The 16,488-nt window shown below is 34.8% G+C and overlaps 3 protein-coding genes across 5 annotated transcripts; 1 reads left to right on the top strand and 2 right to left on the bottom strand.

The window, feature by feature from the left end:
- Positions 1–4,245: 4,245 nt before the first annotated feature.
- On the top strand, positions 4,246–8,110 carry LOC107605920 (uncharacterized). Its single transcript, XM_016307867.3, has 2 exons — positions 4,246–4,449; positions 5,827–8,110. The coding sequence occupies exon 2, from the start codon at positions 5,884–5,886 to the stop codon at positions 7,714–7,716; it is 1,833 nt and encodes a 610-aa protein (XP_016163353.1). The 5' UTR covers positions 4,246–4,449; positions 5,827–5,883; the 3' UTR covers positions 7,717–8,110.
- An 18-nt stretch (positions 8,111–8,128) lies between these two features.
- LOC107605921 (GHMP kinase family protein) lies at positions 8,129–11,963 on the bottom strand. 2 transcript variants are annotated; one of them, XM_016307869.3, is made up of 11 exons: positions 11,733–11,945; positions 11,505–11,655; positions 11,333–11,433; positions 11,123–11,232; positions 10,989–11,041; positions 10,464–10,838; positions 9,986–10,090; positions 9,639–9,866; positions 9,103–9,225; positions 8,695–8,985; positions 8,129–8,365 (listed from the first exon to the last, which is right to left on the bottom strand). In XM_016307869.3, exons 1-10 carry the CDS (start codon positions 11,738–11,740, stop codon positions 8,719–8,721), a joined length of 1,521 nt encoding a protein of 506 aa, XP_016163355.1. In that variant the 5' UTR covers positions 11,741–11,945; the 3' UTR covers positions 8,129–8,365; positions 8,695–8,718. The 2 variants fall into 2 exon arrangements, with proteins under 2 accessions (XP_016163355.1, XP_088348595.1); XM_088492469.1 differs by lacking the exon at positions 8,129–8,365 and having other exon boundaries at positions 8,453–8,985; positions 11,733–11,963.
- Positions 11,750–14,674, bottom strand: LOC107605919 (RING/U-box superfamily protein). 2 transcript variants are annotated; one of them, XM_088492470.1, is made up of 3 exons: positions 13,872–14,674; positions 12,330–12,808; positions 11,750–11,836 (listed from the first exon to the last, which is right to left on the bottom strand). In XM_088492470.1, exons 1-2 carry the CDS (start codon positions 14,581–14,583, stop codon positions 12,375–12,377), a joined length of 1,146 nt encoding a protein of 381 aa, XP_088348596.1. In that variant the 5' UTR covers positions 14,584–14,674; the 3' UTR covers positions 11,750–11,836; positions 12,330–12,374. The 2 variants fall into 2 exon arrangements, with proteins under 2 accessions (XP_088348596.1, XP_016163352.1); XM_016307866.3 differs by lacking the exon at positions 11,750–11,836 and having other exon boundaries at positions 12,190–12,808; positions 13,872–14,673.
- Between the last annotated feature and the right edge of the window lie 1,814 nt (positions 14,675–16,488).

Raw genomic sequence — 16,488 nt, 5'->3', positions numbered from 1 at the left:
TACCGGTAAGAGGGTCTTTTTGGTCACACCGAAAGAATGGATAAGGACTGCGTTGTTAATTTCTAATGGTGAAGAGACGCTAGGTCAATTTCATAAATGGTTAGGGACTTAAGAAGAATTTTACTCTATATTTGTTGAAAACCTATTTTAGAGTAAACTCTAAACTTGGCGTTTGAAAGATTACCAAAATACTAAGTTGGTCTTAAAAATAGAAAGTTATAGACAGGTGATATGTTTTGGAACTATATTAGAGTACTGTTTATTTATTTATTTTTTTATTTAATTATTTTGTTTTTAAATGTAGTTTTATTAAATTTATAATTAAATTTTATATTTTTTTAATTAAATTTTTATATTATTTTTAATTTTATAATTAAATTTTTTTTAATATAAAAAATGTTATAATTAATTAAATATTTTTTTATAAATTAAAGATATTCATAATTAAAAATTTAATTAGATTTTTGAACACATATATTTTAAAATAAATATTCTATTAATTTTAATATTTTTAACATAAAAGAGATTTAATTATAAAATTAAAAATAATATAAAAATTTAATTAAAAAAATTATAAAAATTTAACTAAAAATTTGATAAAACTATAAAAACTAACGTAATAATTAAACCTTTATTTTTTCGTTACATTAGTGTACTGTTTTAGGGAAAAAAAATACAATGTCAGTTTCCATAAAAGAAAAAAAAAACTATGTCATCTTTTTCCAATACAATAACTTTCAAAAGCCTTATGTGAATTAAATGGCTTTTAATTATACAACTTGAAATGCATACGCTAAACATCTTCCTTTTTAATTATACAATTTCATAAATAAATATGTATATGCTGATGAATCAATGCAACAACATAATTAAAGTGATTTAGTCCTTAAAAAGAAAGTTTTATTTTGGGTAGTGATATTCCTGATAATATTATTGTGGTCCAAAAAATTTTGAATTTTATGAAGCACACAAAATTTAAGAAAATGTATTCTTGCTTTTAAAATTAATCTTAAAAAAGTTTATGATAAGATGAATTGAAAATTTTTGGAGAGTACTCTCATTGCTTTTGATTTTTCTATCATTACTGATAATTTGATTATGAATTGTGTCCGTGCATCATCTCTTTCTATTATGTGAAATGGGAATAGATTGGATAATTTTGCTCCTATAAAGGGGCTTAGACAGAATGATCCAATGTCTCCTTACTTATTTGTGCTTTGTATGAAAAGACTGGTTTACTATATATTTCATAAGGTGGTTGAGAGTGTGTGAAACCATTTTCTGTCACTAGGGGTGATCCGAAATTCTCTCATTTGATGCTTGCAAATGATCTCTTACTTTTCTGTCAGGCTACAAAGAGTCAGGTTTAAATGGTCATGCGTTCTCTTAACATTTTTTGTAAGACATCTGACATAAAAGTAAATCTTGAAAAGTCTAAAGCTTTTTGTTCAAAAAATGTGACTACTCGTAGAAGAGATATTTTTATTAGTGTTTCTTCAATACGTTTTGCTTTGGACTTAAGACGATATCTTGGAGTTAACCTTAATCATTCCTATACAAGTAGGGCTTCTTTTCATTCGGTGATTGAAAAGGTGAGTGGAAGATTAGCTAATTGGAAAGGAAGGCTTTTAAATAAAGTAGGGAGACTTTGCCTGATCAATTCTGTTGCAGCATCCATTCCTGTCTATCGTATGCAGGTATCTTTTTTTCCCAAATTGGGTTTGCGATAAATTGTCTTTTATGATGAGACAGTTCCTTTGGAAGGGTCAAGTTAATAGCAGAGGTCTTTCTCTTGTTAATTGGAGGACCGTGGTCACTCCAAAGAAATTTGGTGGACTGGGTGTTAGAGATCCTGCGTGTGTTAATATATCTTTACTTGGTAAATTGGTTTGACAACTTTTTCATTGTCAGGACAAGCCTTGGGTTGTTCTATTGAGGTTGAAGTATCTGAGGAATGAGAGAATTTTAGATGGCCCTATCCCTTGCAACGCTTCTCATGTTTGGAAGAGTATCTCAAAGGCTTTTGGTACTCTTAAGGATGCCTTCTCTTGGTGTATTGGATCACTTGATCATTCTTTTTGGTTTGACAATTGGAGTATTGAGGGTCCAATTGCTCAAGATGTCCCTTTTATACATATATCTGACTCTGATTAACTATTAGAAACGTTTGAAAAGATGGTCAATGGAATCTCCATGATGTTTTCTCTAACATTTCAGAAGATGTCAAACAGCATTTGAATGCTTATAATCCGGATTTGGATGCTGGAGAGAGTTCGGGTTGGTCGTGGGGTGTGGTATCTTCTAGACTCTACTCAGTTAGGAGTGGGTACAGTTGGCTAACCAAAAGAAAGTTTGACTGGAATGAGCGTGATAATTGGTTGTGGGTATGGCGACTGCATATTCCTAAGAAGTACAAGTTCTTGATTTGGCTCAGTCTTCATAACGCTATTCCTACGGCAAAGTTTCGTTTGAGTCGTGGCTTAACTTTATCTAGCACTTGTCATCGGTGTCAAAATGGTTTTGAATCCATTCTTCATTGTCTTCATGAGTGCCCTAGTGCCAAGGAGGTCTGGAACCTTTTAGGCCTGTATTCAGATAACTCGGATTTACGTGATTGGCTCTACAGAGGTACAAGGAGTGGAGATGTTTTTCTTTTCTTTTCGACCATCTGGTTTCTTTGGAGAAGCAGGAATCATAACTTATTTAATACAGATGACTCTTGGAGTGCTAGTAAAGTGGTGAGTTTGATTCGTAGTTCAGTAAGGGAGTTCCACCCTATTTTTGCTATGCATCAATCTTTGTCTCCTCCTTCGCTTTGTTTGCATTGGGTTCCACCTCCAATTCATTCTGTTAAATTGAATTGCGATGCTAGTTATTTTGCTCCTTTTGGCTATGCTGGTTTTGATTGTATCATTCGCAATTCTGATGGATGTTGGTTGAAAGGTTGTACTGGAAAAATTGAAGTGTGCAGTATTTTTTTGCTGAATTGTATGCGATTTGGAGAGGTTTATTTCTAGTTTGGGATAGTGGATTTCGTGATGTTATTTGTAAAACAGACGGTTTAGAAGCTCTTTTCTTGGTAAGGATATTTCAGAATGAAATTTGACAAAGCATATACATGAGGTTATGAATTGAAATTGGAGAGTTTCTATTCTTTTGATTCAAAGGAATACAAATAGTGCTACAAATTGTATGGCTAGAGCAGCTACTTCTGGTGCGAACATTCACTGGAATTGAAGTCAACTATGGAGGGAGTTTCAACGTCTAATAAATTTAGATATGAATCTAACCAATTAATTTGATTTTGTCTCTGTTTTTCTTTTTCTGTTTAGTCACAAAAAAAAGTGATTTTAGAAAATACAACGTAAATGGTTAGGTTGACGTACCTATAAATGAGAGTGGATTCTCTCCAGTAGAAAAAAACTGGATGGTATCCAGTGTTTAATCTCACATTTTATTGTTCTCTCTCCTCTTTAGTTTTAGTCCCATTTGTAAAGTTAAAGGTGAGATATCACACTTTATTCTCTCAAGTGTTAAAAAAACTGGAGAGGATCCATTTCCTCTATAAATCCTATAATAGAGTTTGTATTTTTCTTATTTAAAGCTGCATAGCCTTCACATAAAAAGATGTTTTAAAATATGAAAAATAAAAGACCAACCATATAACCCGAAACAGAAAAAAAATAAAAAAGAAAACACACTAATTTTTTTTAGTAGTCCGATATTTCATTCACTATTGAACTGAAAACTTCAGAAATAATTAACATAAAATAGTTACAATTCTAACAACTCTTACTTCCTAGTTCTTAAAAGGACAAATTTCAACAACAATTGACCATCATCTAGTTCTAGTATTCACTAACTAAAATCCTTAGGGGATCCAAATCAGGATTGGTTTCCAAGTTTTCCACATATAGTAATAATAAGTTAACAACTTAAAAACAAGAGTTGATACATTTATTGTTATATTAAGAGTTTACTAATCGTTATATAATTACACCCTTATTTAATCATATTTATACACTATTATTTAATTAAATTGTTTTACAATTATAATAGATGTTTGAGTTAAATATTTATATTGCTATAATAATTCATAATTAAAATCTGTCTAAATTGTTTTACACAAGAAAGTACATATAAATTAAATATTTATATTAATATTATTTAGAATGAGGTATGAAAATTTGTTAAAAAATTAAAAATTATGTTACATTTATTTAGGATGTCCTTAGTTTTTCACTCGCTTTCTCTGCATATGTGTCTGTCCAATTCATGCTTTGTTTCCATTCCATGTGCACCTTATTTCCTTACACTGCAGCTTCCCATCTAACCTCTCTCTCTCTCTCTCTCTCTCTCTCTCTCTCTCTCTCTCTCTCTTCATCTTCTTGCTCTATTGTGTTGTTCCCAGCTCAAAGATTCTTGGGATAGTTCTGCCTTCTGTGATTGGTGAGTTTCCTTGGGCCTCCCTGTATGCAACTCTATTCACTTCATCATGCTCCTCCTTTGATTTTATTGATTATATTTTTTGTGTGCCATTTTTCTAAATAGAATCACTTTATGCTGCTAGGATTTGAGTTTTGATTGCAAAAGCATTTTTTTTTCTCTATATAATAAGCAAACAAGCTGGTGAAGTGATATAAAGTGTGGTCATTTTGCCAAAAAGATTGTAAATTTGTGTGTTTTTCAAGGAAATAAATAATTTTGGAATCTGGGTTTTGCTAAGGATTGATTTGGTTTAAAATGTCGTTTTCCTTTTAGTTGTGTGAATGGATATGAAACTATTTTTAAAGTTTTAAACTGACCCCAAGAGAAGGAAAGGGAAAAAATTGGAGTCTCTTTCAACTTTGAAATTTGATTGATTCTTGATTTATTGAATGAGTAAGTAGAGAATAGGATCCAGATTTAGGTTTTTATGTCATGTAGCTTTCTTTCTCCTCGGTATATATTCTTCAGCAATGTGTACCATAAAAGAAAATTCATATTCTCTTTTTGTCTAGCTTCTCAACTAAGCATTTCAATCCATCAGAAATTAGAGGAGCTAGGACAAGCCCCAAAGAGAGTAAGAAGGAGGGGGAATATAAACATTATTTTTTTACTTATCATATGTAGTTTTTTCAGAGGCACTGGACCCAGCTTATGCTTGTTTGATTTTGAAGATTTGATTCAAGGAATTAATACATCTGTTAGAATTATATTCTTTGACAAATTCAGTTAAACATGAAACTTTTGTCTTCGTTTTCTTTTTTCCCTTATTTTTTTAATTTATAAAGTTAAGCTTTCTTTAGTTGTATTTTCAGTCGAAGTTTTCATCAACCAAGATAGATTTGATGTCACATAGTCAAAAACTTTTGGTGCATTGTATCCCTGTTTAATTCCTAAAACAATTTTTCTAATTGATAAATTGTCACTTCATCATTCCCTGTGATATATGCATTTCAAACTTCAAATATTTTGTTCTTTTCATCTATCCATTATTTGCATAACATGGGGAATAAATATGAACCACATAAAAAAAGGGGGAGCAAAGATAGAAATAGAATAGTAAAGACTAGGAAACACATGCTTTTGATTTAATAAATCATCTAGTTTTGTACCTGAAACATGCAAGTCTTTCAATAATACAAATAATAATGTGAAACTATTTCCCACTAAAACACTTGGAGTAGCAGGCAAGTGCTTCTTTAGTATTCTTTTTCTTGAGGTTTTTGCACTGAGAATATGAAATTATTTGATACTTGTTGAAATTTATCTGATAAATGTATTGCATATTTAATGCCTATTTTAACAATCTTCATTTTGTATTTTATTTTCCATGTAATACAGAGCTATGACGAAGGATTTGTCTTAAGAGTGCATTGTTTTACCATTCTTTCGTAAAAAATGGTTGCAGAATCATGGTTTCGCACTCTCTGGAAGGTTCCTCGGAAGCATGATGCTAATGCTGAGAAGGTTGTGGTTGAAGTATTAGCATTTGAAGTGGCAAGCTTGATGTCCAAGCTGGTTAATCTATGGCAGACTTTGAGTGATAAACAGATTGCTAAGTTGAGAGAGGAGATCACAAATTCGGTTGGCATAAGAAAGCTAGTTTCTGAGGATGATCATTTCATTGAACGTTTGATCTGTGCAGAGATACTCGAGAACATGGCACATGTGGCTGAATCTGTGTCCAGACTTGGTAAGAAATGCAGTGATCCGAGACTTAAAGGTTTTGAGAATGCCTTTTATGACTTCATCGTTATGAGTTTCGATCCATATGGGTGGGAATTCTCTTTCAAGAAGATGGAAAAAAAGATCAAAAGGATGGAGAAGTTCATATCAGCTAATGCAAGTTTGTATCAAGAAATGGAAGTGCTTGCTGATCTTGAGCAAACTCTTACAAGAATGAAGGCGAGCGGTGAGTCAGATGCCATAACTTTAATTGAGTTTCAAAAGAAGGTTGGGTGGAAGAGGCAGGAGTTAAAGGAGTTACGGGAGGTTTCTTTATGGAACAGGACATATGACTACACGATAAATCTTTTAGCAAGATCCTTGTTCACGATATTCCATCGGATCAACCAGGTGTTTGGAATTCAAGAGGTGGTAGAAGCTGATGGAACCAATAATTCAGGTGTCTTGAATTCAGAGTTTATTTATAGAAGTCAATCAGTTTCTACATTGTTGCAATCTACAGGCAACCCATCGCAGAACAGCATTCCAAGATTTTCTTCAGGGCCCCTTAATCTCCATGCTCTTACTGCTAGATCAGGTCCTATTGGTAGATCAGGTCCAATTGGTGGAACAAACAAAACCAGCATTTTCCGTTCCGGTCCTCTTGGTGACTCGTCAACAAAATCAGGACCAATTTCAGCAAAGCATCCAAGTGTTAATTTTTATTCAGGTCCTCTTGGAAGGAATCTGAATCAATCAGCCCCAGTTTCTGGAAAAACTAAAAAGAGCAAGATTTGGAAGTTTTATGGACACTCGGCAGCTTTAACTGGGAAGGAAAGTCACTCACGACCAAGTCGACTGACTCAAGTAGGACCTTTCAAAGGATGCATGGCTTCAGACACTTCAGTTTCCGAATGCCACTCAAGCACAAAGAGTGTTCTTTATGGAACCAATAATCCCAAAGAGGCTCATTCAAATATTCTCCCTGGAAGACTATTTCATCATGGTCAATCAGTCTTCAAATCCTTATGCAAGCTACTAAAGCCTCCACCCGAAACTCTTGGTGCTGCTGCATTGGCGTTGCACTATGCAAATGTTATCATTGTGATTGAGAAGCTAGCAGCTTCTTCCAACCTGATTGGTCCTGATGCAAGAGATGACCTATACAGCATGCTCCCTGGTCGTGTTAGAACTGCACTTAGAGCGAAGTTAAAGCCGTATACCAAGTCTATGTCGGCGTCATCATTGGTCTATGACACAAGTCTTGCTGAAGAATGGAATGAAGCAATGACAAGCATATTGGAGTGGCTGGCACCACTTGCTCATAATATGATAAGATGGCAGTCTGAGAGAAGTTTCGAACAGCAGAGCTTTGTTTCCCGGACAAACGTGCTTCTCGTACAAACCCTTTACTTTGCGGATCAAGAGAAGACAGAAGAAGCAATCACTGAGCTTCTTGTAGGTCTGAACTATGTCTGGAGATATGCTAGGGAGCTGAATGCAAAAGCTCTGGCAGAGTGTGTCAGTTTTAGGATAGACAATGAATATCCTAATCTGGGTGGATAGCACAATTCTCAGTTTTGGTCTCAGCCATTTCCAACATGAGTCCAGTTCGTTGCAGAAAACACCAAAATCAGTGTGAATCAGATGCTAGCTCAAGTATGAAAGAAGTACCACACTCACGACAACTAAATTATCAGAATGAGTTGATGGTGAGGGATTTTTTTTACAGTCACTTTATTCTCTTTGATGAGTTCCGAGATAGAACTTTAGATGACTGCTTCATCTTTGCAAAGCTGCTCCCTTTACTCTTCTTCGTACCTTTGCTGAGCTCCTACAAGACGTTTAGGGTGTGTATATTAATGAGCATTGTTTGCGTACTTAATTGTATAGTTCTATTACACAATGGTGAATGGTTATTTATCAAATATAATATCTTCTGAATTGTCAGGAATGAAAAGCCTTTGTCATAGTACTTATGGTAAATAAATACTATACTTTTTTAGCTTTTCATGGCTCCCTTAAAATATAACAAACACTAATGTGCCAAGTTACGTTTTACATAAAATTTAATAATCCCAATTACATCACATAAAACTTGTCAAAAATGATAACTCAATTTACGGTTTAGGTAAATTTATCAAATGAAACAAATCCTCTGGGCTCTGGGTACCAAAGGGAATCTGTATCTTGGGAGATGCAATAATCATTTCATCTGCAAATAAAGCGAGGAACAGAGTGTTATTTAACATATGCTCTCAACCAGCAATATAGAAACAGAAACATTCTAATAAGCAATGAATTGGAGACTTTATAATCCTTTTTATTTTCCTCTGGTTGTAGAAAAATTTTAAGTTTAAAATATTTCCTACTCAGCAATACAGACAAATTGGTGGCGGACACTGAAACCAAAAGAAAAAATAATACACACAGCCTTATTATTTTAAATCGTCCACTAAATTTTTTTTCCCCAGCCTGAAATTGAAAAGAAACTAAGCCTAGTCTATAAGACACATTACACGATTTAATTTTATGGTGACTTACAATATTTAATTGATGGAAATGAAATTATTCAATATGAATTGAAGATACAGCTGAAGTGATTTCATTTGTTCTTGGGTCAGCACTTTCTAAAGAAACGCCACAAGGATCTTCTTTAACCAGAAGGGCAAGAACATTGAGTGAGCTCCATGTTTTTGACACATTGCTGCTTGAATCTCCCAAAGTAACAGCAAAGACAGCATCAAATCCTCCTGCTCCTGGAACTCCAGCCAACAACACTCCTTCCAAGTTCAGTGTAGCATCTAAAAGTTTTGTTTGTGATTCTGGTTCAATCTGCATGAATTGCAAGGAAAGAGTAGTGATATTCTACCAGCAGATATAATTTATAATCAACATCTTTCAAACAGAAGAAGCCTAATAATAAGTGCCAAATCAATGAAAGGAACTTACAGGAACACCTGCAGCCTCACCCATTAGGCGCATATGATATCTAATCCCAAGCATAGCTTCTTTTGCACCTAGCAATGCTTTAATAACTGCTTCCTTGTTAGGTTCAGAAGCTTGCTCTATCCACTGTGAGAATTGTATTTTCAACATCAACACAAGAAGAAAAGCAAGAACATGAGAGCCTGAAGTATAGTCTCAAGAACATGATATCACATATGTGCATTAGAAATTCAGTCACACCACTTGAAACTGAAAACCAGGCAAACAGTAAAATTGGATATATAATCTCTTTCAAACCCATCAAAAGTCAACTTAATTGTATAAGTCTAATAGTAAAGATGTCCTATCTCATTAAAATAACTAATAAACAGGAATGTAGAAATTTAATCTAATGCAAGGCATACCATAAGGCCAAAATGTTCTAGTTATTTAACAGTGAGCATTATCAATCAGTTTACTCTACATCCACAGGAGTAAAAATTCTAATTTTGATGTTACTTCCATTAATTAAACAACCACAAATGATTTGAAAGAAATACCTTTTCTGATCTGAGCTTGCTGCAGCTATCAATCACAGATTTATATGCATCCCATTGTTCCTTTGCTAATTTACTCAAAAAGTTCAGTTGAATTTCTAACTGCGAATTCGCCTCTGACAGTCTTCTCCATGTGTCCAGGGATTTCTGAGGGTCAGACTTTTGCCATTTTTTTACAGCACCAACCATTGATGGCGTAGATGAACCACCAGTTCCTGGTTCTCCTAGTAACTAAAAAACGATATATAGTCAGAATATTAACCAATAGACTTCATATTCTTCTGATAAGAAAGTCATTCAACCTGAAGTAAAAGGAAAATGTGGGGGTATAAGAGATTTAAATTGCTTACCAGAGTCATCAAAGGTGGTAAAGAGAACTCAGTCCTCTCATGGTCCCAGTTTCCATTCAGAATGTCACTGATAACTTCTGGTACAGGCAATACTTGTGCTGCAACCTGCAATGTCAGCAAAACAATATCTAGTCACTGTAAGAGATAACCAATAGAAGATCCTAACATGTTTAGCAACTGGAATGGCAAACTAAAATGATGGGGCTAGTAGCAAGAGTTAGAGAGCTCAAGTTTTGTTGTACATCAAGGAAAACTAATGTTCTTGTAATTGAGTATATTTAGGCCAAACAAATCTGGAGAGTCATTCATACCAGTTACATATTTAGTCGATAAATATTCACAATACCAGCATGACCAGTTGAAATGCATATATATATATATATATATATACACACAAAAGTGTGCAACAGGAATCAACATAATTAAAGCATTTTTTGCCTAAAACACAAGACACATTAAAAGGGTAAGTGCTGAATACCTGTACGGAGGAAATCACTTCCGGTGAAAACCGCACATAACGTTGACTGCCATACACAGCTGAACTGACATCAAACCCACTGCCAACTTTTCCTTGGGCAATACAATGAGCAGTTTGAGCTATTTTATGCAACAAATCAATATCTGTGTAATCCTTCCTATCCTGTTGATCTTTAGAAGAGGAAAGCTTTATGACACCAAGGTAATGAAGTAAAGCACCAATTACAGCAGTTGTCATAGCAGCAGATGAGCCCAAACCAGTCTTAGCTACTTCAGGCTTGCAATCTCCACCATCATCAGTATTGAATGTTATGGATGCAAAAGGAGGAATACTCGCCAATGACTCCGGTGTCAAAGGGAGTCCACGTCTCTCAATCTGCACAAGTTTTGCAACATCAAAACTTCACTCATGATCATTCTACTTTGTACACTAAGCTAGCACACATCATTCAATCCTTAAATCAAGTGTTAAACACATCTAATGGTAGAAATTACGTACAAACAAAATTGGGTAGGGGTAAATTACCTCATTTCTATATGAATAGAAATCATTGCAACCCAAAATGGTGATGTCAAGTCCTACAAGACCAATTCAGTTACAAAAATTGAAATGTGAAGTAGTTGACTGAAAGAGTTAACAAAATCAGCACCGGTTACTACCTTGTAAGAGAAGCTTGTGCAACACTTCCTTTTTATTGTTATCCAATGTTGCATAAGCAGCAGCCACAGAATACTGCACTGCATATTCCACAAAAGGATTTCCCCCTTCACTGAAAAAAACAAAACAAATTAAGCACCTAACTATTTATTCCACTGAAGCCACTAATCAAACAAATATAATAATGCGAAATAAAAAAATAAAAAACGTGCCTTGAGGAAGAAACACTTTGGACAGTGAGATTCTTGAGCGCGAGCTTGTAGTGTCCTTCTCTGCCGAGCTGCGGAGACGTTAATCTGACGTCTGCCCAAGCCTGAACGAAGAAAGAACCAATTAATTAACTTAATTAAGTAATTTAATTAAAATTAAGGAATTAAACCGCACCCAAGCCCAGCTATCAGGTTGGATTTCGTTGTGAAGAGGCTTAACGATGGCGTAAAAGCGAGCATTCGTACTAAGCACGAGACCTGCGTTGGGTCTCTCCAAAATCAGGTAACCACCGGTGATTAACACCTTCCCAGGTGCCGATGCAACCCTGTCATTAGTGAATAAACAAACTTAATTAAGCCAAGTTTAGTTGGTAAGTTGGGAAGAAGTGGTGGATTAACTTACACGGCCATCGTGTTAGTGCGGAATTCGGAATGCCTCAATTATGATTTATGAGTGCGGATCAGTGATCTTCTACACAGTCATTAATGCGATCGATCTCTTGCATTCTGCTTTGTTTCAGAAAATGTAAATGAAAGATAATCAATTATAAATATTAAAAATAAATAATTAGTAAATGGTAATATTGGGCTCGCGTTGCACGTGTTCCCTGCATGCAGTAAGATCTGCAAATGTGTGTAGGATTTATTCTATTATATTAGGTTTAATTATTTCGATAATTAATTATTTACTTGAAAAAATATGTAACTCAATATAAAATATTTAAATCAATGTAGATACATCATCGTAACTGATTAGTGACTAATCTTTTGTGTACATGTAAAAATTTTTCAAACTGTTCTAAAATCTGTTCATACTAATTTGCTCTCCAATCTCCAGCTGATTACAAACACTAGAATAGTTTAGGTAGTTCAGGGGTTGGTTAGTTTCAACATTTTATTTAAAGCAAAAAAGAAAGTATTACACATGCTACAAATTTGAAGCAAAAAAACTAGGGAGTAGGGAGAGACAAAGAATTGAAGTGGTAGAAGTATTAATTACTGGTAAACTAGTATTAACTATTAAGTATGAGAGTCTAATGATGGATTAAGCTGCTGCAGGTAACTTGTTGGGAGAAGTTCGGCAAATTGGGCAAGAAGCATTCAATGGAAGCCACTCATCAATACATTGAGCGTGAAAGCAATGAAGACATTCAGGTATTCTTTTCACTGTCTCTTTGGGCTTGTACTCCGACAAGCATATTGGGCATGTGTTGTCATTGGGCTTCGGAAGAATATTTGGGCTCTCCCCCACAACCATTTTTGGGTACGACTCAATAGTTGGCCCATCTAGGCCCAAAATGATAGTTTGTTGTGGGCTAATAAGGGGCTCGAAATCTGGTACAGTTTGACGGTCCCAGACCCAACGGTGGGCTAAGATTTTGAGCTTGCTGCACAGGCAACTCAATATCCCAATGAAGCACAATAATGCTGGTACTCCTAAGCCTATAACTATTGCATATTGTGCACAACGAGAAAACCCTGTCAAAAAAATAAATATATAAATAAGAGAGAAAAATCCGTGGCAAATTTTGTAAATTTTCATGTTTAATTGTACTTCATGTTTCATTTTATAGATATTATTATCCTTTTACATTTTATAAGCTGAGTGGAACCGTTCTATTTGCATTATTTCATCTGTTTTTGTTTACATGTCCACGTCTCCATTGTTTAATGTTGATAATGACCACAATAATAATATTTTCATAACATGGATATTACAAAGAAAAAAGAAATTATACTCCTATTCTAACCCCTTTGACGTGACCACTAACCCAATCACCCACCACCACAAGTTTTTCCAACCATGAATTATTTAAACACAAATACTAATATTTTCTCGAATTAAATTATAGATCTCCTAGAGGAAAGGAGTTCAAAATTTACCTAGGAAAATCAAATTGTAATTAAGCATAGGCAATAAATGCATAAAAAAGTTGAAGCTTGCATGAAATGAGTTAGATTCTAAGGGCCTATTTGATTTCACAAAAATACTATATTAACATTAAAAAATTAACTATTAAATTAATTATTATGTATTTATTTGTAAATATATATTATATAATTTATTTTTAATATATATTTTATATATTAATACATACACTATACGAATGTCTAATTTAGTATATATTTTTTGAAAAAATATAGATAAACAATGAGAATACTAAATAATATGAACAATAGATTTGTCAGATGTTAAATTTAATAGGTATGCAGATGATTATGTTTATTATTTTTAATTGGATAGTTATTTCTTTTGATTCGATTTACTCATACACAATTAACCATAATTGGATGTTTAATTCACCAAGTGTACAGATTGTTATTCTAATACTAGGTTTAGGAGGTAATTTGGAATGGAGTATTTACAAAAATTATTTACAAAAGTTATTATCTACCTAGCAAAATCTATACTTTTTTTTTTTTACGTAACAATGTTGTTGATTTAATTTTTTTATAAAATTTTAAAATTGGAAAGAAAAAAAAAAACTCAAACCAAACAACAAATATAATAGTTAATGGAGTGTGTGTGGCAGTGTGGTACCTTTTGAAGGGAAATCGTTGAAACACACAACATGCGAAGTGGTGTTGCTCTCAAAGCCACATCTTCCACCGTGTAACTCACACCTCCCACACTCTGGCCATTCCCACGACAACCTCAAATCATCGCTGAGGTTAGACGACACAACATGTTCGTAAAACGGCACCCCAACCGGCACTTTCACCCTCTTAACCACGTTACAAATCGACGACAAGTAAACAACAACGGTTGACGAAGACGTTGCAAAAAGCACGTGCTTTGGATCACTGAGACAAGCTATGGGATTGTACCTATGCTTGAGATACTCCAAGTTCATGGAACAGTTGAAGAACGTGAATTCTTGGTTGTAAACGGCTTCGAATGGGGATGAAGAGAGGTTGAGAGAGAGTATGCGTTTTGGAAGGCAATTGTCAGGGTCGTTTACCCACACTTGTTGAGTGTCGTAGTCTATCCCTTTGATGCTGAATTCTCCTCCTGAATGAGGTAGGTTGAGGAGTGTTTGGCCACGGTTGTTGCATGTTACTGTGAAACCTGGGTACCCACATGATGATGATGAGTTTGGTTCTATTTGGAAAGGGAATCGAATTACTGGCTCCCTTAGATTGCAAACAGCATCCAAGCATGTGTCTTGTGTGGTTGATGACACAATAACGTGTTTTTGAGGAGGCTTGAAGGAGACGAAGAAAAGAAGGAGGAGGATTATGGGAAAGCTCATGTTTGGAGTTAATTGGGTTTTGGGGTTTGGGTTAACCTTAGCTTCTTTCGGTATTATTACTTTGGGGGTGTTGTCTTAGGTGCATCTGCACTTAGGTGCACCTCCCTTAATGCAAATGGGTGCATGATTGAACCTATTAGTGGGGTGCACCACAGAAAGCAACTTTTGTTTTGCCACCAAATATGATGAGGTAACTGTGGTGGATATTATGTAAATGTGAAATATTATTTATATCCATGCTGCTGAATAGTGAATAGATGTATAGACATCATAGTTAAGATGTGTTCAAAGTGATAAATAAAATAATAGGTTAACTATGATTTTGGTTCCTAACGTAGAGGTCGAAAATTTATTTCGTCTTCGACTTTTTTTTTGCTATAAAATGGTCTCGAAAGTTTCAATTTGTTTTAAAACCGTCATTCGAACCAAAATACCCCTTTCCCTTTTTTTCCCAAAATCAAGCACCAGCAGAAGCACAAACACAAGCAGAAACAGAACCAGAAGTAACATAAACAATGAATCAACAATGTAATCAAGCAGAAGCAGGAACAGGGCAACAACAACAACAACAACAACAACAACAATGAATTACCAATGTATCAACAATGGAATCAAGCAGAAACAGAAGCAGGAGCAAAACAACAACAACAATGAAACAACATAATCAATCAGAAGCAGAAGCAACCAGAAACAACAATAATAAAAAATAACAACATAATAGAAGCAAAAGTAGAATAGAAGCAAAAGCAAAAGAAGAATGGAAGCAGAAGCAGATGCCGGCGAGCCACCCGAAACCGCCATCACAGCCATCATAGGGCCGATCTGCCATCAAAGCGCCGCAACCCTTTTCTTCTTATCTCTTCGCGCTACCCTAGCGCACCGTCACAGCGCGAGCTCTTCTCCTCTCTCGGCTCACCACCGAAGCCTTCCCCTGTTCTTGCCTCGAACCAGAACCCACCGCCATCGAGCACCTCCGCCGAGCCCAGAGGAGCAGCGGTGAGATCCAGCCACTGAACGACGAAGAGCAGCGACGGTCCTGTTCTTGCCTCGAACCAGAACCCACCACCATCGAGCACCTCCACCGAGACCAGAGGAGCAGCGGCGAGATCCAGCCACCGAACGACAACGAGAAGCGGCAATGGGATTGGAGCAGCGGCGGCGAATTGGAGCGGCGAGATCCTTTCCCCTTCTCCCTGCGAATCCCTTCCCCCTTTCCCCTTTCCCCACTTACAAAATGAAATATTCTTAGTTAAGGGTATTTTTGGAATAAAAATTAAAAATTTGATAAAAAAGATGATTTTAAAATTAATTGAAATCTTTGGAATTATTTTGTAGCGAAAAAAAGACCAAAAACGAAATAAATTTTTTACTTCTACGTTGAAAATTAAAATCATATTTAATCCTAAAATAATAGATACAAAAGAACTTAACTTAAATGGTAAATGTAAGAAGAGTCAAAAAATAAGAACAGTAATACTATAAAGATAAAAAAATTAACTCAAATTTATTTTATTTATTATTTATTAATTTAACAATAATTAATATATACTAAATAAGATAAATTTAGATTTTTTTAGCTTTGATCTCCCAAATATTATAGTCTGACTAAATATGTTAGAGTGGATTCCAATCAATTAAAAATGTTGTTCAGGCGGATGATATTCTGGGGAAGGGCTTCACTGGAACGTCACTGTCTTTTTAGTTGTAAACTAAAATAATAAATTTAGTGAGCTCATTAGGATGACTTGAAGCAGGTAGTATTTAATTTTAACCTTTTAAATGTATTTAAGAAACGATGGAATATATCGGGTGATTTCAGGTAATGCGTGGGCACCACGGGTTCGTATAGCTTTTTAGAGAAGTGTTTATACTTTTTAAAAATATTAAAAGTGTATTTGGTTCATT

Source organism: Arachis ipaensis, chromosome B7 (assembly GCF_059453495.1).
Source record: "Arachis ipaensis isolate K30076 ecotype BB chromosome B7, ASM5945349v1, whole genome shotgun sequence".
NCBI classification, from domain to species: Eukaryota; Viridiplantae; Streptophyta; class Magnoliopsida; order Fabales; family Fabaceae; genus Arachis; species Arachis ipaensis.
This window is presented reverse-complemented; position numbering and strand designations above follow the sequence as displayed.